This window comes from Rhinolophus sinicus, linkage group LG05, assembly GCF_036562045.2.
Source record: "Rhinolophus sinicus isolate RSC01 linkage group LG05, ASM3656204v1, whole genome shotgun sequence".
Taxonomy (NCBI): domain Eukaryota; kingdom Metazoa; phylum Chordata; class Mammalia; order Chiroptera; family Rhinolophidae; genus Rhinolophus; species Rhinolophus sinicus.
The window spans coordinates 121,627,088-121,653,561 of NC_133755.1; the positions used below are offsets into that span (position 1 = coordinate 121,627,088).

Sequence of the window (26,474 nt, forward strand, 5' to 3'; positions counted from 1 at the left end):
AACATCTCCTAAAATTTAATAAGGAACCAGACAGAGGATGAGACCCTATGGGCTGAGTAAGTGGGTTGAGTAAGGAGGTCTGTCTAGCCCACTGTGACTGACACAAAAGGATGTATTTTAGAGGGGTCGAAGTGATTGTTCTTACCACTCTTGAAATTTAGAGACATACCTAAAAAATCCTGTGTGACTTTTGTTTAACAACCCATTAAAGAACCTAGTCAACAATGACCATTAAAAATTTTCCTGGGCTTTCATCCATTATCCAGCAACCCAGTGTGGATTACACTTACAAACCCAAACTCATCTACTGAGGTTTAAGCTGTAACTACAGACCCAAGTTCATCTATCAATCACTGTCTATGTGATCTTGGGCACGTTGCTTAAACATCCCTTGTACCTCAGGAAAAGAGTGATAATAATGGTACCTACTTCACAGTGTTGTTGAGCAATTAAGTCCTGGTTAAATAATACTAATTCTAGTTCTGATGTTAAAGTGTACCAGTACTAAGGCCTGGAGAATTATTCTGTCTGTAGTTCTTCCTGTATTGACTTGGTTGGCAAACTATACTCTGTTTTTCTCTAAGACTATTCTTTAACAATTACATGATAATCTAATTTTCTAAAGATTAACTTTAATTGTGGAAACTCATATAAGGTTTGAATGCATTTTTATTTTTATTTATTCTTATCAAAGGACTAATAGCTTAGTCAAGTATTTGTGGCAATAATGTGGGAAACTGAAGAAATTTAACAAAATGAGAATAACAGAATTAACACACAAACACAGATTTTTAAAAATAAAAAAATAAATTAAAAGTAATACGATCCATAACAGTATTAACTGAAACGATACAGATTTGAATATACCAAAGATTAAACTATGATTTTTGACATATAGCTAGGACACTTTGTAACAGGTTTACTATGACCATATGCCTATAGGATGGCTCTCAAAACATCTAGGAAACACAAAGAGGTCACATGATTTTCTATAGAGTTTTTAAAAATTATGAAGAGTATGAGGCACCTTTAATTTTATTCTAGACATGAATAATAAACTAGTTCAATTGAATTTAAAAATTTTATTATCGACAGAAATCACAAATATGTCTAATTAGTTCAATGTTAGGAGGACAAATTTTAAAAATCACCCTTTTGGTCTATTAATAGTGATTTACAATAAAGTAGGAATATTTAAAACATGAATTCTGAAATTATGTAAAGGGTTATTTGCCAATAAGAAAGATCAAAAGGGAAGTAAATGATTTAGGGTGGTGGGGGATCAACTAGACTTGACCTACTTTCCAATTTTCACTTTTGGGAACTTTTAATTATATACTCACAAGGAACTTTGGCTTTGTGTATTTAAAGAGGTAATACTTAGCCATTGTTAAAAGTGATATTTACAAAAAAAAGAATGATGTCAAGGGAAAAGGGTTCAAAAATCATATATACAGTAGTTTTATAGTTATTTTTTTTAAAGGCTGCAAGACATATTCAAAGTGAAAATGTAAAAATACACCAACTTGCTAATGTCAGTTGTCTCACTGCAGTAAAACTAAAGGGAATTTTTTTTCTCTTCTTATTCTTCTGTATTTTCTTGAATTTCCTTAAGATTATATTTTGCTTTTGTGATAGAAAAACAAACTAATTTAAGTGGACTGGACTTATCAGGGGATCACTTCATAGACTGTGTAGCTATATGACCAAATGCGCTGTACAACTGAAACTGAGGTAGAATGTTGTATGTCAACTATAAGTAAATGTGTGTATGTGTGTGTGTGTTTGTGTGTGTGTAGTCATGGGAGGCGGATTATAGAATAAGGAAGACAGTCAATGGTATTGTGACAGTCATATAAGATGTCAGAGAGGTAGTACTAGCTTGGGGGGTGGATTATCACTTTGTGAGGGGTGTAAATGTCTAACTATTACGTTGCTTTGTGCTCCTGAAATTAATACAAAAAGAAAAACCTTAAGAGACATAACATCTACACTATGAAAAGCAGTAGCTGTCAAAATAATCCATTATGAAGACGGGTGGTAGGGGTACAGATGTGTGCTAATGCTAGTCAGTGATGGGCACGGGGGAGGGGGGTCATTAGACTCTTCCCTTTACCTTAATACTGTTTACATTTTTAAAAAGTATAAAAAGCAATAGCTACTTTCCCACTATTTCTGAGGACTGGTTCTTGTGGTGTTAGAGTGAAATCCCTAGACTCAAGTACTCCTGATTTGTAACAAAATTATTAATCCTCTCTACTATGATTAGTATTAAGCAGGAATTCCACCATAGTTGAAAATATAATTGAGCTAGAAGATCTGAGCAAATGCTTCATATCATATTAAACAGGCTACATTAACAAAATTAATATTTCGTAATTATTTCGTAATTTCCTGGCACTTAACAGCATTTTAGAATAAAGTTAGAAATATAGGACAGTTAGGCTTAGTTTCAGTACTATAAAGGACACCTGGGTTTATTATGGCAAAGCACTGGAGATTCCCTTTGTTTTAAATAAATTTAATATATAGAATTTTAGACTTGTAGCCTAGAAAAATTTTGAGGTCCTCCCCAATTATTTATTTTCTATAAACCAAAGTGTTAGTATTTCAGATTGTTAAAGTGGAGCTGCCCAAAGAAGCTCCAGACAGGAGGAAATCTTATTCAAAAGATGGGCCAAGACAGTTTCATGGCCTTTGAAAAATGAAATAAAAAGAGCTATTCCCATTGTTATGCAGAATGTCACAGATTTTGTGAAACAGGTAACTGGTTTCGAACATTACATCAATGCACATGTAATTATGAGGTCCCCTTGGTCAGTGGTTGCCCTATTCTTGGAACACAATAGAGAGGAATTCGCAACAGGCCATTTTAAAGATGTTCTCTTTTACAAGGTCATATGTAGCTTTTTTCTTCCTTTTCCACTTATCTCTTTGTCCTATTCTGGGATAATCTTTATCTTAAAATCCTGACAAAGTTAAGGGGACAAAACATAAGGACATAATGGTACTGATGATTATATCTTTACATCTTTCTAAAGCTTAGGGCTTAAATGCCTACTCTGTAACTAATTGCTTGTCATTATTAACTGAGTGAGAGGGTCTTTTATCCAAATATTGAAGTTTTCTAGCCAAATGGTAAACAAGCATCATTTAGAATGACCAAACTCACAAAGAAATAAATATTTCCCTGCATTCAAGAAAGCAACTATCGGTTTTATGTAGTCCTAACCGACAGTGCTCTATCACTGGAAGTCTTCAGACAGAAACAAACAAAAAACTAAAAAATAAACCACAAAAAAACCTAGTGGGTAAATATTGTACGATGGTATTCAGGCATCAGATAGGTGTATAATCTAAGAGTCCTTCAAAAACCCCGAGATCCTAACCACAGTTCTTTTATTTGCTGTTATACAATTACATTTGAACCTCAATCCTAATTCTTCTTAAAGACAGCCATAATTGTAGTTATTAGCATAAATAAGTATTAAAACAACATGAGCATACTAATATAATCTGCCATGTCAGAGTACGTAAAATACAGATTTCAATTTTATTATTTTTGTCAATGGGAATAACAGTTGTAGTTATTAGCATAAACAAATATTAAAACATGAGTATACTAATATATACTAATCTGCCATGTCAGAGTATGTAAAATACAGATTTTATTATTCATGTCAATGTGAATAATAGGCTAAATTACATTTTATGATTAATTTCAAGGACTACTCTGTAAATTAAATAGTGACAATTTTTTTTTGTATGTTGATAAAGTTAGTAACGTTTTAGATTGTTACAAACATATTATACTTAACTCTTTTCTCGAAATCGGAACTGCAGATATTGATTTGATCAAGTTTTCTGGTGGAAGATCCAGTACTCTGGAAAGCTAAAAATAAAGAAAAAAACAGCAAGATTGTTGATATATTTGTTCCAGATTCAATGGAATACTACTCAGCATAAAAGAAATACTGAGGCACTTAACGTAAAATGAGCCTCAAATGCACCATGCTAAGTGACAAAAGTTAGCCTCGACAGGTGATACAGCATATGATTCAATTTTTGACATTCTGGAAAACCCAAAACTGTAAAGATAAAGACTTAGATCAGTGGTTGCCAGGGATTGAGGGTGAGTTTGACCCATAAGTAACAAACAGAACTGTTCACCAAAAATAAAAAAATAAAAAAAATAATTTTATATTTATAAATTTAAAAATTAAATTACTTTTTACAAACAGAGAGGGGATGAATCACTGAGGAACCAAAAATAATTCATCTTTATTCATTCATAAAGTATTTACTGAGTGCCTATTCTGTGCGAGGTACTGTTCTAAAAGTTGGGGGTATAGCAATAAACACGAGAGACAAAAATCTCATGGCACTTAAAAATAAACAAACAAGCAAAACAAGTAATGGGAGAAAACTCTGATCCCCAGGCCCTATCAAAGATTTACTCACCAAAACAGCAGGGTGGAAGCATTTGTATTTTTTAAAATTTCGTTGAATGATTGTAATGCATAGCCACAGTTGTGAACTACTGCCCTAATCAATTTTTTTATTGAACAATTCTTACATGACAGGCATTCTTCATGCCTTAATTTTTCCTTAAAATAATTCCATGACTTTCACACTATTATAGACTTCATTTCATGAATGATGGACCTAAAATACAGAGAATTTATGTAACTTGTTTAAGTGGAAAAGCTGGGATGTGAACACAAGCTACCTAAAACCAGAACCTCCACTCAACCCTTACGTCATATATATATATATCCTTTCAATGAGAAATGCATAAAAACAAAACAATAAAATAGCAGTACAGCTATAATGAATTTAAAATTGCGTTCATCTTTCTTCCCCGACCTCCTCATTCCTTATGAGGCCTCTACAACGGACAAACCACGGCTGCTGAGGGATAAGGAAAAGGGAGAAATGGGGCAAATAGGAAAAGTAAAGAATGTAAGAAGAAATCTTCAGAGGTGTTTGTAATTATTTAGGAGAGTAATAAAACTAAAACCACTGCCTCCTAACTAGTAATATTTACTCTCATATAGTAAAACAAAATCATTTGTTGAATTTCACAATCATTTAAAAAAAAAGTCAAAACTTATTGACCTGGAACTGTCATTTATCTTTAAATACGTTCTGCTTTGATGTAGTATATGTTGATTTTTAAATTTAAATCTCACAGAACAGTCTATGTATAAATTCTAGTCTTTAGGAACGGCATTACTATATCCCCCACAAAAATGTTATTTCTTTAGGATATTTTCCCAGAAGTGTATAAATATTGCAAAGCATTTATAGAATAAAGGCTATGACAGTTCATGTTTATACTACATAATGTTCCTGCAATATAGATGCACCAGTAATAAAGGGCACCAGTAATAAAGGTTCTATTATAATTTTTCTAAGGAAATAAAAAGGATTCAAATTCCAGTTCCACTTTTACTAGCTATGAGTCCTTGGGAAAGTCATTTTACATGAATTAGCTTAAGTTTTCACATCTGACAAATGGGGTAATAAATCTAGTAAATAATAAAATAGAGCTCTTGTGAGGATTAAGAAAAACATGTCATACAATAAGGATGTAATAAATATTATTTCCTTTTTCCTTTAAGAGGTTTTATTTTGAATATAACATCTCCCAAACTTACCCATAACCACTAAGATTTTCTGCCTATCTTAAATATAACTAAACTTTGCTGAAAAAAAAGTGATATAGGTAAATTTTAAACCATTTCAGCTGACAAATTAAGTTGTGGATTTAAGTCATAAAATCTTCACATTCAAATGAACAAGACACAAAAAATTCTTTCCAATATAAACTAAAAACGATTTTTTAAATATTTATTTCTCTTATTATGACATCTCATTTGCTCCAAAAAGTTTCTTAGGGGGCTTAAAAACAAAAAAATAAAATGGAAGTATAAAATTATACCAGAAAACCCAAGCTAAAGACAATTATTATGTTTCTTGGAAGCCAAGCTACAAAGGGGATATAACTACACAGCATGTTTTACCTAATAATAAATCCAGCAAGTCAGCAGGAACAAACTTTTCCTAAAAGTAAATTCTAAGACCAAGTTATATTCACATGCAGATTACCAACACCAAAATAGAAACTATTTTTAACAGAAGTCTTACAAAGGCACAGAAACATTCTTATATGATGTAAATTTAAAAACCAAAATTGGGGGAAAGAGGGAACAGGGAGTTACTGTTTAATGGGGACAGTTTCAGTTTTGCAAGACGAAAAGAGTTCTGGAGATAGTTGGTGGTGATGGTTGCATAACAATGTGAATGTACTTAATGTCACTGAACTGTACATTTAAAAATGGTTAAGATGGTAAATTTTATGTTATGTATCTTTTCCCACAATTAAAAACAGGCACAAGAGCCCAAGGGAGCAAATCCCCCTCTGAGGAGTCAGCCCTGACACAGCAGCTCATACACTGGTGCAGCCAATACTCAGTCAGTCAGCTGGGGAGTCATCCCACCCATTGACATGCCCAAAACAATCAAGGCTCAACTACAACAGGAGAACACCCACAGCACATTCAAGGGACACTCCTAGAACACAGGAGAGTAGGTAGACTGCACTATTGGATCACACAGGGCACATACTACATAAGGCCACCCAACAAAGACTAAATGACCTAGAAGATCCACCTAACACATAGAAGCAAACACACAGAGTCAGCCAGAACGAGGAAACAAAGAAACATGTCCCAAATAAAAAAAACAACAACAGGAGAAACCTCCAGAAATAGTACTAAATGAAATAGAGGCAACCAACCTACAGAGACAGAGTTTAAGACACTGGTTATAAAAATGCTTAAGGAACTTATTGAGCATTTCAGCAAAGAGATAGTAAGCATAGAGAAGGGCATAGAAACCATAAAAAAAGAACCAGTCAGAAATAAAGACTACAATAACTGAAATGAAGAATACACTAGAAGGAACCAACAGATTAGATGAAGAAGAGGACTGAATCAGCAATTTATAAGACAAGGTAGCAGAAAACACCCAATCAGAACAACAAAAAGAAAAGAGAATTAAAACAAAAACAAAAAAGAAGATAGTTTAAGGGACCTGTGGCACAACATCCAGTGTAACATTTGCATCATAGGGGTACCAGAAGGAGAAGAGAGGGAGCAAGGGAGTGAGAATCTCTTTGAAGACATAATGACTGAAAACTTCCCTAAGCTGGAGAAGGAAATAGACATACAAGCCAGGAAGTACAGAGAACCTCAAACAAGATGAACCCAAACAGGCCCACACCAAGACACATGAAAATTAGAATGGCAAAGGTTAAAGACAAAGAGAGAATCCTAAAAGCAGCAAGAGAAAGACAACTAGTTACTTACAAGGGAGCTCCCAAAAGACTATCAGTGGATTTCTCAACAGAAACTTTGCAAGGCAGAAGGAAGTGGCAGAAAATATTCAAAGGGAAGAAAAACAAGGACCTACAACCAAGACTACTCTACCCAACAAGGCTATCATTTAAAATTAAAGGAGAGATAAAGAGCTATCCAGACAAGAAAAAGCTAAAAGAATTAACTACCACCAAGCCAGTATTACCAGAAATGTTAAAGGGAATTCTTTAAGCAGAAGAGAAAACAAATAACAAACAAAGATCAAATATATGAATAATAAAATGACAGTAACTATGTACCTGTCAACAATCACTTTAAATGTAAATGTATTAAATGTTTCAATCAAAATACAGAGTAGCTGAATGGATAAGAAAACAAGACCCATACATATGTCTGCAAGAGATCCACCTCAGATTTAAAGACACACATAGACTGAAAGCAAAGGGAAGGAAAAAAACATTTCAAGCAAATGGAAATGAGAAAAAAATCTGGAGCAGCAATATTTATATCAGACAAAACAGACTTTAAAACAAGGACTTTAATAAGAGAGAAAGAAGGACATTACATAATAATAAAGGGATCAATCTAACAAGAGGACATATCCCTAGTAAACATCTGTGTACCCAACAGAGGAGCACCTAAGTATATAGAATATTGACTGACATAAAAGCCGAGATCAACAGTAACACGATCATAGTAGGGGAATTTAACACCCCACTGACACCAATGGACAGATCTTCCTGACAGAAAATCAAAATCAACACGGAAACAGCAGCCTTAAATGACACACTAGACCAGATGGATTTAATTGATATTTTTAGAGCATTTCACCCCAAAGCAGAATATATATATTCTTTTCAAGTGCAGATGGAACATTTTCCAAGCTAGACCACATGTTAGGCACAAAACAGTCTCAATAAACTTAAGACTGAAATCATATCAAGTTTCTCCTCTGACCAAAATGGTATGAAATTAGAAATCAATTACAAGAAAAAAAACAAGAAAACACAGACACATGGAGGCTAAATAATATGCTACTAAATAATGAATGGGTCAACAAATAGATCAAGGAAACATCAAAGGATACCTTGAGACAAACAAAAATGAAAATACGATAACCAACTACTATGGGACACAGCGATAGCAATCCTAACAGGAAAATTCGAAGCATGCAGGCCTACCTAAAGAAACAAAAAAATCTCAAATCAACAGTCTATCTTTACACCTAAGGGAACTGGATAAAGAACAGGAAACAAAGCCCAAAGTGAGTATAAAAGAAGGAAATAATAAAGATCAGAGTGGAAATAAACAAAATAGAGACTAAAAAAACAATATAAAAGATCAATGGAACCAAGAGCTGGTTTTTTGAAAAGAAACAAAATTGACAAACCTTTAATGACACTCATCAAGAAAAAAAAGAGAGAGGACCCAAGTAAATCAGAAATGAAAGAGAAGTGACAATGGATACCTCAGAAATACAAAAATTTTAAGAAAATACTACAAGCAACTATATGCCAACAAATTTGACAATTTGGAAGAAATGGATAAATTTCTCGAAGCATACAATCTTCCAAGGCTGAATGAAGAAGAGAAAATCTGAACAGACCAATTACTACTAACGAAATAAAATCAGTAATCAACAGGCTCCCAACAAACAAAACTCCCGGACCAGATGGCTTCACAGGTGAATTTTACCAAACATTCAAAGAACAATTAACATCTATTCTCCTCAGACTATTCCAAAAAACCAAGAGGAAAGAAGGCTCCCAAGCTCATTTTATGAGGCCACCAATACTGATTCCAAAACCAGACAAAAAAAAGACATTACAAAAAGAGAAAATTACAGGCTGATATCCCTAATGAACATATATGCAAAAATTCTCAACAAAATATTAGCAAACTGTATTCAGCAATACACTAAAAAAATCATACACCACGATCAAGTGGGATTTATTCCTGGTATGCAAGTTTGGTTCAATATCCGCAAATCAATTAATGTGATACATCACATAAACAAAATGAAAAATAAAAATCATGTGGTCCTATCAATAGATGCAGCAAAAAGCATTTGAGAAAATCCAGCATCCTTTTATGATAAAACGCTCAGCAAAGTGGGGATAGAGGAAACATATTTCAACATAATAAAGCCCATATACGACAAACCCACAGCTAATATCACACTCAATGGGAAAAAGCTAAAAGCATTTTTTTGAAGATCAGGAACAAGACAAGGATGCCCACTTTCACCACTTTTTATTCAACACAGTACTGGAAGACCTCGCCACAGCAATTAGACAAGGAATAAAAGGCATCCAAACAGCAAAGGAAGAAGTAAAACTGTCATTTTTTGAAGACGACATAATACTATACAGAAACCCAAAGATTCCACCAAAAAAGCTATTAGAACTGATAAATGAATTTAGTAAAGTAGCAAGATACAAAATTAATATTCAGAAATTGGTTGCATTTTTATGCACCAAACACAAACTATCAGAAAAAATTAAGAAAACAATCCCATTTACAATTGCATTAAAAAAATAAAATACCTACAAGTAAATTTAACCAAGTAAAAAACCTCAGAAAATTCTAAGACATCGAAGAGAAATTAAAGAAGATAAAATAAATGGAAACATACACTATGCCCGTGGATAGGAAGAATATAAAATGTCCATACTACCCAAAGCAATCTATAGATTCAATGCAATCCCTATAAAATACCAATGGCATTTTTCACAGACCTAGAACAAATAATACTAGTATTTACGTGGAACCATAAAAGACCCTGAATAATAGCCACAGCAATCCTAAGATAGAAGAACAAAGCTGGAGGTATCATGCTACCTGACATCAAATTATACTACAAGGCCATAGTAATCAAAATCACACAGTACTGACATACTAGGTTGGACAATTAAGTTCACGAACTCATCCTAGAAAAGTGCTACATACTTCATTGCTGAATATCACTATGGTCACCTTTGAAGTACTCTGCTTGGGAAGCTATGCACCAATGCCAGTGCCTGGTCCACCCTTCAAAACAATTTTGGAACTCTTTTTCTGGAATGGCCCTCAGAGCTGTCATCCTTGATATCCTGAACATCATCGAAATGTTTTCCTTTCAATATTTCCTTTATCTTCGGGTAAAGAAAGAAGTCATTGGGGGCCAGATCAGGTGAGTAGGGAGGGTGTTCCAATACAGTTATTTGTTTACTGGCTAAAAACTCCCTCACAGACAGTGCTGTGTGAGCTGGTGCATTGTCGTGATGCAAGAGCCATGAATTGTTGGTGAAAAGTTCAGGTTGTCTAACTTTTCACGCAGACTTTTCAGCACTTCCAAATAGTAAACTTGGTTAACTGTTTGTCCAGTTGGTACAAACTCATAATGAATAATCCCTCTGATATCAAAAGGTTAGCAACATCATTGCAACAAATTCGCAAACTTAATTGTCAGACCCTGTAAATGCACTTTTCTTTGTACCAATGTTATGTAATCAGCGATCATGATCTGGTTAAAGCGAATAATTTAGCAATGATATTAAATGGGACTAGATCCACCCACTAGAGAAGTTGCAGACTTTATTTCACCTGCTCAAGTTGTTCTTTTTTCAGTTTGAATTAGTTGCCAAATAATATATGGAAAGTAAAAAATAACACTGGATTGTGTGCATCTGCATCTGTAGTATCAGTCTCTGGAAAATTTAAAATCAGAACTCAACAATCTGGTGTTACTGCTTTATTTCTGAAATGAAGATTTTTGATATTATTTCTAAACCTGAAGTAATTCATATTATTTTGATATTTCTAAACATGCTAATTTTCTGATGATTAAACCCCCTTTTGATACATCTAGGATTATTTTATCTGAGAAGTCATCATTTCTAAAAAAAAACAAAACAAAAAAACAAAAGTAAAATTTCAAAAAAATAAAGGACCATGGGCCCTTCTTGAAAAATCTATTTATAAAGAAATACAGCCAATTAAGCCATGCATCAGGAAAAGGATCGGTGGGAAGCATCTCATCCAATATAAAATGAATAGGGGACAAGTAGTATAGATATAGTTAATAAATAGACTTTAAGTGTTACAAACTTTGAGTGAAAAGGTTACTCAAACAAATTAGGAAAGGCAGAGCAAAGTTATATCAAACAGGAGTGCTAATGTCCCCCTCTCTGTGGCAGGGGTTGATACTGTCTAAATTGGAAACATCAAGATTTTAAAGAAACACACCAAACTGGAATGTTCTTCACAATCTCTTTCCTTAGTTGTGGAGGACTCATTTACCAAATACATCAATAATTCTTTGAATTGCACTTTGGTTTCTTTTTCTTTCATTAAATTCAAGCAAAATTGTTTAGTACATTTTACTTAAAATAGCATTTCAGTTATGGGTACATGGGGAATTACAACCCTACTGTACTTTAGGCAGTTGGACATTTTCCATCATAAAACCTTTAAAAAAGCAAAGGAACCTAAAATAAAAACTCATTACAATACAGCCCCGCTTTTATAAAAAAACATTATCTGTCCAGTCTTCCTATCTCCCTCCCTTCTTTTTTTTTATCTGTATATCTGCAAAGAAATATATCTAAAAAGAAGGTCAACCTATTAATGATGATGATTATTTACAGGGTAATGGATAACAAATAGGTCCCCCAAATCAGAAAGTGATGTGCAAAAGGGGGTTCCAAAATATTCTTTCCTCAGAATTCTAATTTAACGCAATATTTATTGAGTGTATACACCGTACCAAACACAACCCTCAGCACTACATATTTATTAATTCATTAAATCCTAATGAGGTAGCTAAATTTTCCAGATTTTACAGATGAGGGACAGAGATCTTACATACCTATCAGAGAAGCTGGTTTTAAACCCACATATCTTCCACAGTCAATGTTCTTAATCATTATACCAGTGAATCCCACACTTTGCTGCACATTGAAAAGACCTGGGGATCTTTACAAAACACTGATGCCTGGCTTCCGCATGCAACGATCCTGATTTAATTAGCACAGGGTGTGACCTGGGCAACTGGATGTTAAAAAGTTCTCTGGTTGATTCTAATGTGCAGTGAAGTGTGGGGACCACCGCACTACGCTTTTCTGCCTCCTGGCCGTCCTTGGTAAGTGGTTAGCAAGCCTGGATAAACATCAGAATCACCTGATGATTTTTAAAACTTCAAAGCCCCTACCCCACCCCAGGCCAATGCACCTGGGCTTAGGTATTTTTTAATGCTTCTCAGGTATTTCCAGTCTGTAGCCAAGGCTTGGGAACCACAAGGCTTAGGGAGACATCAGCTGCCCTTCAGGTTAACAATCAGCGTCCACCTTAGTGAGCGTTTTTAATTAAAGGAGTATCCTTCAAATGGGTGGGGCACCAAAATAAGAAGAAAAAAATGTTAAGAATCACTGGCAAGTGGTCAAATGCCAGAGAGCATGGTAAAAATTGACCTATGTTCTCATAGGTTCAGTTATTCTAGAAAGAATGACTTTCTTCAACTGTCTCTGAGATTGTATTTAGTGCATTTTCTATTGAGAACGTGGCCTATGGGTTTCCTTAGCTACAGGATTTTTCTTTTTTCCCCTTCAGATAAAGGTGTTTCTACTGGCATTAGGCTTCATCCAAGACTACCACAGGTATAATGTAGAATATAATAATGGCTAATATGTGTTGAGTGCTTACACTGTACCAGGTACAATTCTAAGCCTTAGATTTGGCAACCTAAGGTCAGAGATTCTAATAGAATAATCTTTAGTTCCCAGGATACCCAGCATGAGAAAGCACGTTAATTAAGCAGCTTGTGGGCAGCACCCAACCATTCCTTTCCCAGGCAAACACAATTCCTAGCCCTAGTAGATCAGTTTAGCTCTAGACAGGTTCTAAATTCAGTTAGGAGCTTAAGTTCAAGATCAAAGTCTCTGGTAATCACATAAGAACCCTAATTCTGCTAACGAAAAAAGATTCTTATGCTTTAGCAACGTCATGCCAGGTGTCGTGCGGGGTCTCAGCTTCCGCTCACCACACAAGAACGGAGGACACGGTAAGACCAAAAAGGAACACCCACAGAGCCATAGATGGGGAGTCATACCACTATACTCTCGCTGGTGGCTGGGTTGGAGTAACAGGAGACAGGAGCCACACGTTCCACAGCCTGCCGTCCGCTTCTCTGCCAACCAACCACCCTGCCAACGTAGCCACAGCAGTTATATCAGTGGCTAATGGCTAACTGGTTACAGCTGATGGCCAACTAGTCACAGCTGATGGCCATCTACTACCTGAGCCAGTACCTTCCATGTGAGGCTGAGAACCTGGAAATTGCTCTCTGGGACTCTGTCCCCATAATCACTCTTCCAGATTTTAAACTGTCAATTACACTTGGTTATTCCTCTCTTTTGACTCTGTAACATAACCAGGTCCGGTGTATATGTTTGCTGCCAAGACCCGAGGCACAAGCACTCCCACATTTGCTGAACCTTTCTTCAGGTGCTGGTCTGGATTTGCTCAAAGACTCAAACAGGCAGCGAACAAGGTAACAACTGACACTTCCAGGGCCAGAAGAAAACATTCCAAACGATTTGGAGGGCAAGTTATTATTACCAATTATCTATAATGAAAGAAATTCAGCATGGCTCTTGTCGTTGTGGTTTTAAGCAGAACTGAACACTGGTGGGCCTGTGAGAGTGGGTTAGAAGTGAAGTACACAGCTAGATAGTTCAGTCACGCCTGTCATTCACTTGAATGTGGATAAATATCTCCCCAACATAAATATTTCAGTTTAGGACTAGAGGACAATTGGTCAACAAGTTCAATTGCTCCTTGAGGCCACACCTGAAACTGACAATAAAACTCATCAGTAGTCAAGGCCTGTCTTCTATTCACTGTTAGCAATGCATCTCTATCAAGTTATGTAGATATAAAGTAATGAGAAAGAGAGCTTCAGGTCACTCAAAATATAAACAATTACATGACAATGAAATGTAGTTTGTGATCCTGGAAAAAATATTGAAAAACAACAAAACGGGAACAAACTATAAACTAGATAAAAGCATGTCAATGTTATGTAAATCTAACTATAGTGTGGTTATATAAGATACTGGGAATGGAAAAATAGAAAATTACAGTGTGGCTAGAACCTACAGAAAGAAGGGGTAGAGTGGTATGAGTTGAGGTTGGGAAGAAAGCTGTTAAGTAGTGGGAGAATTTGTGTAATGTAGTTATAAGTGATATGATTTGATTGACATTTTGAAAGTCACTTCTCTTGCTACAAGGAGAATGGAGGGAGAGCAAGAATGGAAACAGAAAGATCCATTAGAATGCTGGTGTAAGCAGTTGATATAGGTGCTACTGGTAGCTTGGTTTGGGGTGACGGAAGGGAAGGGCAGTAGCGATGGAAAAGAGTGGATGGATTCAAGATATTATTTTGAAGATAGAATCAACAGGACCTGCTGAAGTGGGTCATCAGAGGCATACTCTAAATTTCAGTTATGTCTAAATGTTGTGGTTCCACGAACATAACCATGCTCTCCCATGTGTCTGTGTCTATGCACATGCTCTTCTGGGAGTATCCTAACCCTCCCCAAGCTGTCACCCTACTCACTTGGTACACTCCTACCCATTCTCCTTTCAGGACTGAGCCCCAACATTACCTTTTCCACAAAGCCTTTCCTGACACTTAGAAGTTCTCTTCTCCATATTCCCTTAGCACTTCACATATGCTTCTGCCATAGTAGTTACAGACTGCACTGCAATTATTTGTTTATGTATGTTTCCCAAGTTAGGCTGGAGACATGCCAAGGCAGAAATTATATTCTATTCACTTTCAATTTAGGACTCGTGATAATGCTTAGAAAACTGTAGACTCATTAATCAAAATTTGTTGAACACATGTGCCATTTCATGTAATACATTCATTCCTTCATTCCTGAACTAGCAAAAGCTCCTCATTTGTAAATGTAGGTGTTGTGCATATTTTTATTTATGCTCATTTCAGATCAACCCTCAATGACTCCATATTTGGAGAAATACATATTTGCTTAATTTATGTTGTCATACAAACTTATTAGATTCTGTTTAATGATCAGATTGTTCTCCTTGCCCTCATAAACTATAAACAGCATAATGTATAAGAAGGAGGTGATTTTGAGGTTAGATCTCTGTTCATAAACCAACTTCAATTTACTGACCAAGTGGCCTTGGGTAAGTTATTTACTCTCTCTGGATCTCAATTTGCTCAACTGTATAATAAGGTTAATATGTCTGTCATAGGGTTATCATGGGGCCCAAACGTGAATGTAAAGTATCTAGCCAAATATACACTCAATACACATTAGTCCCTGGTTCTCCAACTTGCCTTTTTTACACAGAAGCATACAGCCTTTGCAAAACTAAACACAAAATGTTTCTAGCCATGGCACTTTCTTTACTTAAGGGCTAACAATGGACACCACCTTACCTTCCCCACCTCCCATCCCAACACAACACAACTTGTGACACTGAGGTCCAAAACTACCTACCCTGGACATAATTCACTGTCTACATTAACATGACTTTATTATTTCGTCTTCATTAACATAACTTTACTATTCTAGGAGACTCCTGCCCAGATAAATATCTTGATTATTCATTACAGGAACTACCTGAAACATCTATCAGTTCTTCAATACAAAGCATCAACAGTTTATGCCTAAGATTCCTTGCACTCCTCACCTTGCTCTTTCCATCAATCTAAATACTGTTAAGTATCCAATCCTAATCAAGTCATCTCCTCCACTCCCCTGCCCTCAGCCTGTCACTGAAAGACCACCTTTAAACCATACTTCAAATCCTCAATAAAATCTTATCTTGCCTTCTCAGTGAGAGACACTACCAAAATTCGGTTGAGGTGGTGTTCTCCCTTACTCCAGTAGCCATAAACTCAGCTTTGTCTTATCAAAAGGTCTGATGGTGATATTTGGGAAGCTGACATCAGTCAGGATGGTACATCTACCGTATAAGCATAAAGACAGGCAGAGGGATTTCCCCACAAAAGTCCAGCAATATTCTAAAAATGAACTAAGGGGCATTACATGCCAAGCAAAATATGTCTACTAATATGCCCATTAACAAAAAGGAAATGAGTTTAAGACCACAATAAAGTTTCACCGCAAAATTCCAGAGGTGGCTGATGCATTTTAAAAATTATTTTTGATGTAATCTGATGTTACAGTGTTTTTAATCCTTTCCTCATTACAGAGCTGTTCAAAGAAGCCTCTGAATCAAAAAAGCAGGGTCTCATGTTATCTTTGGAGTTACCAAAGGTAATGGTAGGGCAGACAGAAAAAGTGACCATAAGAGAAATGACCAGTTTTTAAATTAGATCTTGTAAAATGAAAATTCAGATCCACTGTCAACTTCACTAAGTGTAAAGAATACTGGAGAGTAAAGAAATAAAATGGAGTAACTATACTCAAGCTGCTAAAATCAAGTAGGCTGAGGTATGAGGAAACAATTCTATTATTGCTTTCATTAGCCTGGGAACTTAACAATTTCCAACTTTCCAGTCCTGCATCAGTGCGTAGATATACACCAAAACTCTAGATAACCCTCTGATTATTTTATGAAGGCAAAGGATGTTCAGTATCAAGACCACCTGACAACTATTATCCAGACCACTGGCCACCTAGAGGATTATCATCTCTGACCAATCCCGAGGCTAAGAATTCAGGGCTAAAGAACCCTCAGCGTTTCCTTCTTCTTCAGAACACTCTGGTTATTGTTTAGTTGTATTTTCGGTTTACGAACCCTAAGACCCTGGAATAAATCTTTATCATTTATTAATTAGCCAAAGCCTCCGGATTTCACTAGGTCAATACTAATTTCTATAGGGTCTACCGGTAATCGTGGCCCAGTGGCTTTCCACCCAGGTAAAGCATACGAAGCTGTAGGGTGGGAAAGAGTGAGCGAAGCAACATGTGCCTTTTAAAGTTAACTTTTCACTCTGAGAAACTGATTTGGGCCGCAGGCCGGACCCTACACCGGCTTTGCTTTTTAGCAGCTGAAGCACCTCCAAAGGGGGAGGAGGCGGCAGAAATAAACAAGGCTTCCTCAGAACCCGCCCTCTCGCTGACTAAGGACCGGCCCGCGGCGGGGAAATGGCTTTGGGGTGCAGAACTCCGCAGGAACCCTCCTTTTGCCAGTTCCCAGGTTGGTACCTGACAGGCGATGGACCTGCGGAAGCCGCTCGCCATGTCGGGCTCCAAGAAGCGTGTCCCAGCCTCCTCTACAGCCCCGCCTCCGCGCACCGGAAGCCCGCCCCCGGAGGGTGATGACAGCCAATCAAGAAGCCCAGTGGACCTCCACTAACCTCTGCCCTGTGTCGCGAGGGAGCGCGGGAAATCCCGAGCATCTGGAATCCCGCGGGCTGTGGGGACCATGGCCACCTCCTCGGTGTCCAAGGTACGTGGGGGCGGGCGCAATAGGACTCCGCCGCCGCTTCATTCCCTTTTGAAGAAGAGATGAAGCAGAAGTTACGCAGGCCTGGGTGTCCCGACGCCAGGGCCGAGATGAGGCGTCTTTGCTCCAGGTCCAATTGAGGCTAACTTTACTTGGGGAGCCAAGACGCGCACCTGCCTTAGTGTTGTGGCTAGGAAGATTTTTAAGTTCTGGTTTGTGGAGGTCGGATGCTCGGAGGATGTACCCCAGTGTCCCTTCCTTTTTCCTCATAAATATTTATTGTGCGCCAAGCCCGCCGTTAGGTACCAGGTGAGAGTGTTAAACAAATAGACTCCGTTTTGCACTCAAGAAAAAAAACGAAAAACCCACAGATAAACTCGCCATAAATTGTGATAAATCTTAGCAACAAAGAAAGTCCGAAGTGAGAGAACAGAAAAGCGACTAGAACCTAATCTAGATTGCCGAGGGTCAGCGAAGGCCTTTGGAGAAAGTGACATTTTAGCTGAGATCTGGAAAATGAGTACAAGTTAGGTAAAATAGTGGGGGGCTGGGGGTCGGTTCCAGCATAGAGAATGACATGTTCTTTGGCCCAGAAGATAGAAATAAAGTGATATACCGGGTGCCTGCCAAAAAAAAAGTATACACAAGAGTTGTATTCATCATTTGTTATCCGTACATATCGAATATTACAATTTTAGTACAGTTTTTTTCTTTTCTTAAAATGTGTGTACATTTTTTTAGCACCCTCTACTTGCACTGCTGTTTTTAGAACTCTCCTGAAATCACTTTTTCTAAGTATGTTTCATTTTCCATAGAAATGACAGTCTTAAGAAGCTGTCCATCATGCATCACTTTAGGATTGTTAGAATAAACATAGGATGGGTGGCTTGAGGGCTTTGTATCACTAGTCAAATAATAACATGAAAACTAAATGTAGCTAGGAAATTACCAGGAAAATTACTTGGCAAGCAGTCATTCATTCTGTACACTGATTGCCTAATATGTAGATGTTAACACTGTCCTAAACATTGGGGAAATGATTCTGAACTAAATGCAGAATGTGCCCTGAAGATGCTTACAAAGTACTTGGGAAGACAGACCCTAAATTACTGTGATATTCAGTGAAAGTGATTTAAAACAATGCAAAAGATACTCAAGTACTATGAGTTCTTAGGAGAAGGAATAATTCTGACTGGAGAATTGGGGAAGGTTTCCTAGAGCAGGTGGGTTTCAGTAGAACGGTAATGGGTAAATGAATAAGAGTTATCAGATGAAGAAAGGTGACATGATAGCCAAAATGATCCATTTCCCATCACAGTTGAAGTTACTTGGAGTTTAATTAAATAATAAATACTTCTCTTGAGAGAGCATCACCATGTTTTATCTTCTTGTGTAGTATTAATGTTCTCTAAGTTTTATACAAATGGAACATTTCTGAGTTTACATTTCATCAGTTTTTATTTTCTTCTTAGGTAAGGTCACAAAGAGCAAAAACAAAGATGAACATCCTGTGGGAAGGAGGAGAAAGAAATGGACAGTCCTCATATAGAAGATTTTTCCTTCTATAATTTAGATAGAAAAGAGATGATTTCTTAGCACTTTAAAGAAATACCATTTTTAAAAATCTGCTTATCAATAAAATACTTGGTTAATAGATTTATCTGCTCCTTGGCTACTTTGACTTTATGCTTTCTTTCTTTTTTATAGGGTTGCTTTGTGTTTAAGCCAAACTTCAAGAAAAGAAAGACCTCTGTGCCAATAGGTAAGATGTCTTAATATCAGATTTCTTAGTTTTGCTCTCTAAATCTTGAATTAGTAATTGAATTTATTAATTCTTTTGGGTAAGCTTGGCTTACTTAGTATGTTGATGTAGCAGTTATGTTCCAAGGTATAGGTCAAATGGATAAGTGTACATCCCAGGGTTCTAATCTAAAAGGGAATACAAATAATACCTTCAGAAGGCAAACTGGGAAATAAATTTCCTTCAAAACATATGTCATCATTCTTTAAAAGAGAGTGTCTTAAAAATCTCAGTTGCTTCCTGAGGTGAGATAGGAGGAATCGACTGCAAAAGGGCAGCAGGGACTTTTTCTTGGAGTGAGGGAAATGTTCCCTAGATTGAGGGCTGGTTACATGAGTGTATACTTTTGTTAGAACATATCATCTGTTAAAATGGGCACATTTTATTATTTGTCAATTATACGTCAATAAAATTAAATTATGAAAAAAGATACTGTCTTCACTGTCTTCATTCAGGGTATTGTTTAGTGAGCAAGTTAAAAAGACTTCAAACAAATCACAATATTACTGTCAGAAAGTGTTAATTGCACTGGTTCTCAATTGTGGCTACAGATTAGAATCACTTGGGGAATTTAAAAAAAATTATTTTCCTGATATAAACATAGATTCACATACAGTTGCAAGAAAGAGGGTCAAGAATTCACCTGTACACCTAGTTATCCCCAGTGTAACATTTCGCATAATTATAGTCCAATATCACAACCAGGAAACTAACATTGGTACAATCTATTGATTTTATTCAGATTTCAACTTGATGAACTTTTTAAAGATACCAATGTCCACACCCCAACCCAGACCAATTGAATCAGAATCTCTGGGAACGGCACCCAGGCGTTGGTATTTTTTTTAAAGCTCTTCACAGGCTGATTGAGTATTTCTACTCAATATTCAGCACTGTGAAGATTAATTCTGATGGAAAAATTATGATGTGGAATTAAACATACTCACTCATACACTAGTTTTAAAAGAGAAAAACTGAACTATACCGTTGTTTGACTAAGGAATAAGTAACTTGAATATCTAATAGAGTTTTTCTAAATCATCACATACTGGCCTTAAGGTATTATTAATCTTTCAGTTTGAGACCAACTAGGTAAGAAACCTGTGTTTAAGAGCAAATAATAAAATAGTGGTCCATATTGAGGGGAGCAGAGGGTGGGAGGTATGACTTATGATAACAGTCTAGTTTCTCATTAACAAGAGAAGAAACAGTGACCCCAAGATTCACACCCTTACAGATTTAGTCTCAAAGACACCTAAGATTTTGTGTATTCCTTGTTCTCCTCACCCTGAAAATGAAAAGTGACAGTAATGGAATTGGAAATAGTGAACAAAGAATAGCTACATTATAAGTGATTTTATTTTAAGTGATTGACTTACAAACATAATTTTTGTTGTTGTTGTTGGAGATTGCTAAACTTAACTAGAAATAGTACATTTTTAGAGACAAGTCAAGATCTGTTCCCCCATTAACCATGAAGGATACATAACATGAAATGGTTTCTGATATTATCAGCAATGTCATTGTAACTAATAAAATTGCTCATATTTATTGAGTGTTTATTATGTGCCAGACTATTCTAGCACTTTATGTGTTAATTTGTTTAATCCCCTCAGCAAACTATGAGGAATATATTATCTCCATTATAATATATGAGTATTCTTAGACATATAACTTTCTCAGTGATAGTGCTAGTATGTGGCAGAGCTGGGATTTGAACCCAAACTGTCTGATTCTAGAGTTCGTAGTCTAATCATTGCTTAGTACCTCTCAATACAAGGTGAATTTTTGCCTTAGAAGTTTTTGTATTGAATTTCAACTATAATTTATTAAAGTTTGTTTAAAGTTTTTAGTATTAGTAATCCTGATATGTATAATTTGTACAATTTGGATTTTGTTTTGAAGTACATTATATATTTTTTCATTGTGCTAATCTAAGACCAACAGATACTGTTACACATATGAATATCTTAGAGGAATTGACCCTGATTTTAAGACAGATGGAGCAGGAATGAGGAAAACATATCTAGATTTTAGCACTTGCCTTCACTGGCATCAGTTCTTGAAACAAGACTGCCTGAAGAAGTAGGATGTGCTCTGCATTGTGCCGCCACCTGTCCCCTGACTCGGAGACACTTAGGTGTATACTTAAGAGAAGACTGGTAACTCTCCCTCCTCAGTATTCTGGAAAGAGGGATGGGGAGGGAGGGAGGGAGAGAGACAGGGAGACAGAATGAGAATAAGAATGAGAGGGAGGGGAGGAGGGAGACAGACTGGCACTGGCACTGGCACTATGGGCGATGTCACACTGTGAGTAGGAGCAGGAGGGAACCTGGCAGTGGGGAGAGCTTAGATTCTTTAGCTACTCTTAGTGCTTATTTATTTTTTACTTACTTGATCGATAAATAAATGAGAGAAGTTAGGGGCTGGCCCGGTGGCTCAGGCGGTTAGAGCTCCATGCTCCTAACTCCCAAGGCTGCCAGTTTGATTCCCACATGGGCCAGTGGGCTCTCAACCACAAGGTTGCCAGTTCAATTTCTCGAGTCCCACAAGGGATGGTGGGCAGCGCCCCCTGCAACTAAAAATTGAACACGGCACCTTGCTGCTGAGCTCCTGGATGGCTCAGTTGGTTGGAGCGCATCCTCTCAACCACAAGGTTGCCGGTTCGACTCCCGCAAGGGATGGTGGGCTGCGCCCCCTGCAACTGGCAACGGCAACTGGACCTGGAGCTGAGCTGCGCCCTCCACAACTAAGACTGAAAGGACAACAACTTGAAGCTGAATGGCACCATCCACAACTAAGATTGAAAGGACAACAACTTGACTTGGAAAAAAAAAGTCCTGGAAGTACACACTGTTCCCCAATAAAGTCCTGTTCCTGTACCCCAATAAAATCTTTTAAAAAAAAATGAGAGCAGTTATGGTAACAGGTTCAAGTGTCCTAGTGCTTTTGTTTCCCAATGTCTAACAATTTTGTTTTTTATACATTTTGATGCAGCATCATTCAGCACATAAAGAATCATGTCTTGATTTGCCACTTTAACATTTTATGTGATTTTACTCATTTTCAAAGTAAAATGACTATTCTATTTAAGGCTGCCTTGTTATTCTGCTTTGTCTCAGTGCTTTGTCTCTTAGTAATAGTGTATCGCCTTTTTTGTTTACATTTTATACTATAACTGTGTCTATCATTTTACGATATAAGTTCAATATATTCTAAGCCTTTTGATAAAAGTTAAAAATCAATGTTTGCCAAAAACTCTGAGTCAACTATGATTCGCAAGAAAGTTCCTTAACATGAAAGACAATTCTATTCCAAACTATCAGTTAACATTAAAACTTGGTGGTAGAATACTAGTGAAGTCAGGAACAAAATGTGTACTTTCACAATTATTATTTAATATCATGAAAGTTTGGCTGTTACAAGCAAATACCTAGAAGTAAACAACAAGAAATATGAAGGAATGTAGAAAACTATAAGGAATGTAAAATATTTGATTAAAGGAAGAGATCTGTGATTTTTTGGATGTGAATTTTTAACATATTAAAAATGTCATTTCTTCCCAATTCGATCTACAGATTTTACTTTATCCAGTCAAAATATTAGTGTAATTATTTTTGAGAGATGACAAACATTAATGTAAAAGAATGGCTCAAATTTTTTGGAAAAGAATGGCAATGTTTGGTGGTGGTGGGAGGAAGACCTGTATCTATTCAATATTAGAATGTGCTAAAAAGCAACAATAATAAAATAGTTCAGAACTGATATGGGAATAGAGGTGGATTCAGTAGAACAACTGAAATGTTCAAAAATAGTTCCAAGTGTATATATAAGTATTTAGATAATAAGGACATCTCCAATCAGTGGAGAAGTTACAGATTATTCAATAAATGAGTGTCTTTCAAACTGAAGGTTATATATAACTCAAGTATGAGTCATGAAATCAATTTAGTGGGTCATGAGAGTTTCAAAAAATAGAAAACATTTGCTGTCATAGATAAGGATAAGTACTGTTTTGTGAGACTGTTCATTTCTGTTATAGATATGTGTGTTGGACTATGATGTAAAACGCATTCCTTAATGTGGGTCATGGTTGAAAAAGTTTGAAAACCATTGCAATAAACGGTATTTTGATAAATGGCTAACCATTTGGAGGAAAACATCCTAAAAGTACATAAACTAATACAGACAGACTAAAAGGCTCGGCTAACCTATGTCAATCGAACAAATGAACAAGAATAGTAGTAGTAAGAATCATTTAATAAAGGAGAGCTCAAAGCACATATTTCAAGTAAAGTATACAAGGCCTTAGGATAAGAGCAAATAATGAAAATATATTAATAATAAATGTATGTACCTTAAATAAAAACTGTTAGAAATTCAAAAGTAAATGATAGAAATATAATCTAAAAAGTAAAATGATATTTTTAATCTTACAGATACAGTTAACACAGTAAGAATATAAGATACATAAATAAGTCAAATAATATAAAGGATATTGAACGTTACCTGTCCTCAAATATATACGTATATATTTTAATACGTATAAAAAAATTCAACCTCATCACTTACTGTGTGACTTTGTACAGATTTTCTAACTTTTATTATGTAAAAAAGAAACTGACATTTCTTTCTGTTTTCAGATGAGTATTTTAATAAAGGGAAAAATGAGTCTGAGGACAGTAAGCTTCGATTTGAAACGTATCAGTTGGTATGGCAGCAGATGAAATCTGAAACTGAGGTGAATACTTTTTGTAATAACATCTCTATAATACTGTAAATCATGTTTGTTGCCTCCCATCTTGCTTTCCACCAGTTTCAAGAGTATTGATGAAATATTAGTAATGTTGGTTAAGCATAATCTGTGTGTACTGAAAAAAACCCTCATGTTCCAAATATTAAGCATAACTTCAGGTGCTGGAACATATGTTTATAATGATAGCTATTTTGCAAGGGGTTCTTTACATGTCCTCACACCACTGAAATGGTGGTACTCTTTAAATTATCCATTAGGTTACACAAGAAATCTAGCTATTTCTAAACTATTTCTAAACTACTTCACTCCCTCATCCTCATATCCAGTTACCATGTTCTTTATATTCCAGCTCTGAAAAATTTCTTCACTATCCTTAGCAAATTTGTAGCTCTAGGGGTAACATCTTGAGTGGACTTGTTTTGTTTGAGCAACAGTGGTGTTTTGTTTTGTTTTTTAATGCCTTTGGGAGGGTTATTTTTTTCAAGTTGATTACTGCTTCCAAGCATTCCTGATTGCTGTACACCTAGTGACTTTGCTCATTCATGTTCCATCAGACCCTTGAAGGTATTTGAGTTCGTGGTTTCCTTTTTATTTCTTAACCTGGATTGTCTTATTCTCCTCCTAACTGATGTCTCTGCTTCTGATATAAGCCCTTCAGGTCCGTCACTAGTCCCTGTGGCACCACTGGCCAAATTAGAAAAGTCCTCCCTTTGGGCAGGCGACAGGGGTTTTCCAGCCCCGCTACCAGTACAGCCTCTCTGCTCCCCTCAATTCTGGCCTTCACAGTGCTGTCAGATTAACTCGTCTTAACCCTGATTTAATCATGTCTCTACTTCAGATCCCTTCAGTGGTTCTCCCCACAGGATAAAATCAAAACCCTTTAACATCAAATATATATTTTCTTGGTTTAGCCTGTTGCTTATTTGTCCAGTCTCATTCCCTACCATTTCTCATGTTCTGTATGCTTAGCTCCATCTGTGGTTCCCCAGATGTTTGGTATTTGCCGCCTCCATTCCCCATTCGTTCTGACTTTCTTTTACTTACCATCACCTACTCTTAATGCTTTTGATTCCTCAGCTGAAATTAGATGGTCCTTACTTTTTGTTCCTGTATTATCATAGCACTCCACACAATGTATTTTAATTGGTAAGTGTTCTTACTCTTTTTCTTTACTTTTTTAGGGTAGAGACTGTCTTTTTATTTGCAAAGTGGTTAGTCAGTGTTTGTTGAATGAATAAATGAGATTCCATAATGAGGGAATCCAAAGCTCTAATCACTGGAGATTTAAGGAAAAAAAATTGTTTCATCATGATTATATTTCATTATGATTGTAATTTCACATATAATCTTTGGAATTGAATTTATGACAATTTTCTTTCCCAAACTTGGAAAGACTCATCAGACTACTACTACTACTAAGCCATAAAGTTTTGTGTGTTCTGTATAGCGACTGCAAGAGGAATTAAATAAAAACCTGTTTGACAGTCTAATTGAATTTCTGCAAAAGTCTCATTCTGGATTCCAGAAGAATTCACGAGACTGGGGCTATCAAATAAAACTCAGAGAAATTCCAACTGCTGCTCTTGTTCTAGGTATGTCCGTGTGTGTTTGTTTGTGTTTTTGAATTGGTGGTTTCGTTTTTGAGAATAGTGGGGAATAACCTGTTCTGATAAACCTGTTCTGTCTCTTCCATTTACAGAATTTAGCCAATTATAGTTTGTTAGACATACTTTCAAAACCAATAAAAGTTCCTTACACTGAGCATGCATCTGTAAATTAAAAGAAATTGAGCTGGGGTTAACTAGTACCTTCCTCAACGTTTTGTCTGAAAAGTGAAGGGAAAATATATTTGTGTTATTATCTTTTCCTTAGTATTTTATGAAAATATATGAGATTTGAATTTGGTAATAAGGAAACTACCAGTATGTTAATAGATTTGATGTTTATACTTTTTTATCATGTCTTCAGTGCAAATTACTCTATGACCTTAATTTTATTTCCCTGTCCTTAGTTTTTCAATCTTGGATTGTTTCATAATGTATTAATATTAATTGCTTAGAAGGAAGTTTGTATGAATTGTATATAAATTGCTTTCAGACTGCAG

At 36.1% G+C, this 26,474-nt stretch overlaps 2 protein-coding genes across 8 annotated transcripts in view; one reads left to right on the plus strand and one right to left on the minus strand.

Moving 5' to 3' along the window:
* RARS2 (arginyl-tRNA synthetase 2, mitochondrial) overlaps positions 1-17,655 on the minus strand; it is a 57,558-nt gene extending 39,903 nt beyond the window's left edge. For 4 of the 5 annotated variants that reach the window (XR_012496665.1, XM_074333282.1, XM_074333281.1 and 1 more), the window contains exons 1-2: positions 17,573-17,655; positions 3,819-3,892 (exon numbers count right to left, since the gene is read on the minus strand). Coding sequence is in view for 3 of the 5 variants with exons in the window: in XM_074333282.1 (XP_074189383.1) it covers positions 3,819-3,892; positions 17,573-17,608 (110 nt within the window). In the remaining 2 variants the exon portion in view is untranslated. The remainder of the gene's footprint in view (positions 1-3,818; positions 3,893-17,572) is intronic. The other variant, XM_074333283.1, reaches the window with a different exon arrangement.
* Positions 17,656-17,697: 42 nt separating this feature from the next.
* The window catches only part of ORC3 (origin recognition complex subunit 3), a 48,664-nt gene continuing 39,887 nt past the window's right edge, over positions 17,698-26,474 (plus strand). Inside the window, exons 1-4 of one of the 3 annotated variants that reach the window (XM_074333280.1) lie at positions 17,698-17,816; positions 19,521-19,575; positions 24,258-24,355; positions 25,818-25,962. In XM_074333280.1, coding sequence (XP_074189381.1) covers positions 17,793-17,816; positions 19,521-19,575; positions 24,258-24,355; positions 25,818-25,962 — 322 coding nt within the window. In that variant the 5' untranslated portion in view covers positions 17,698-17,792. Of the gene's footprint in view, positions 17,817-17,848; positions 18,123-19,520; positions 19,576-24,257; positions 24,356-25,817; positions 25,963-26,474 lie in introns of those variants that run through there. The other 2 variants (XM_019743293.2, XM_019743295.2) reach the window with 2 other exon arrangements.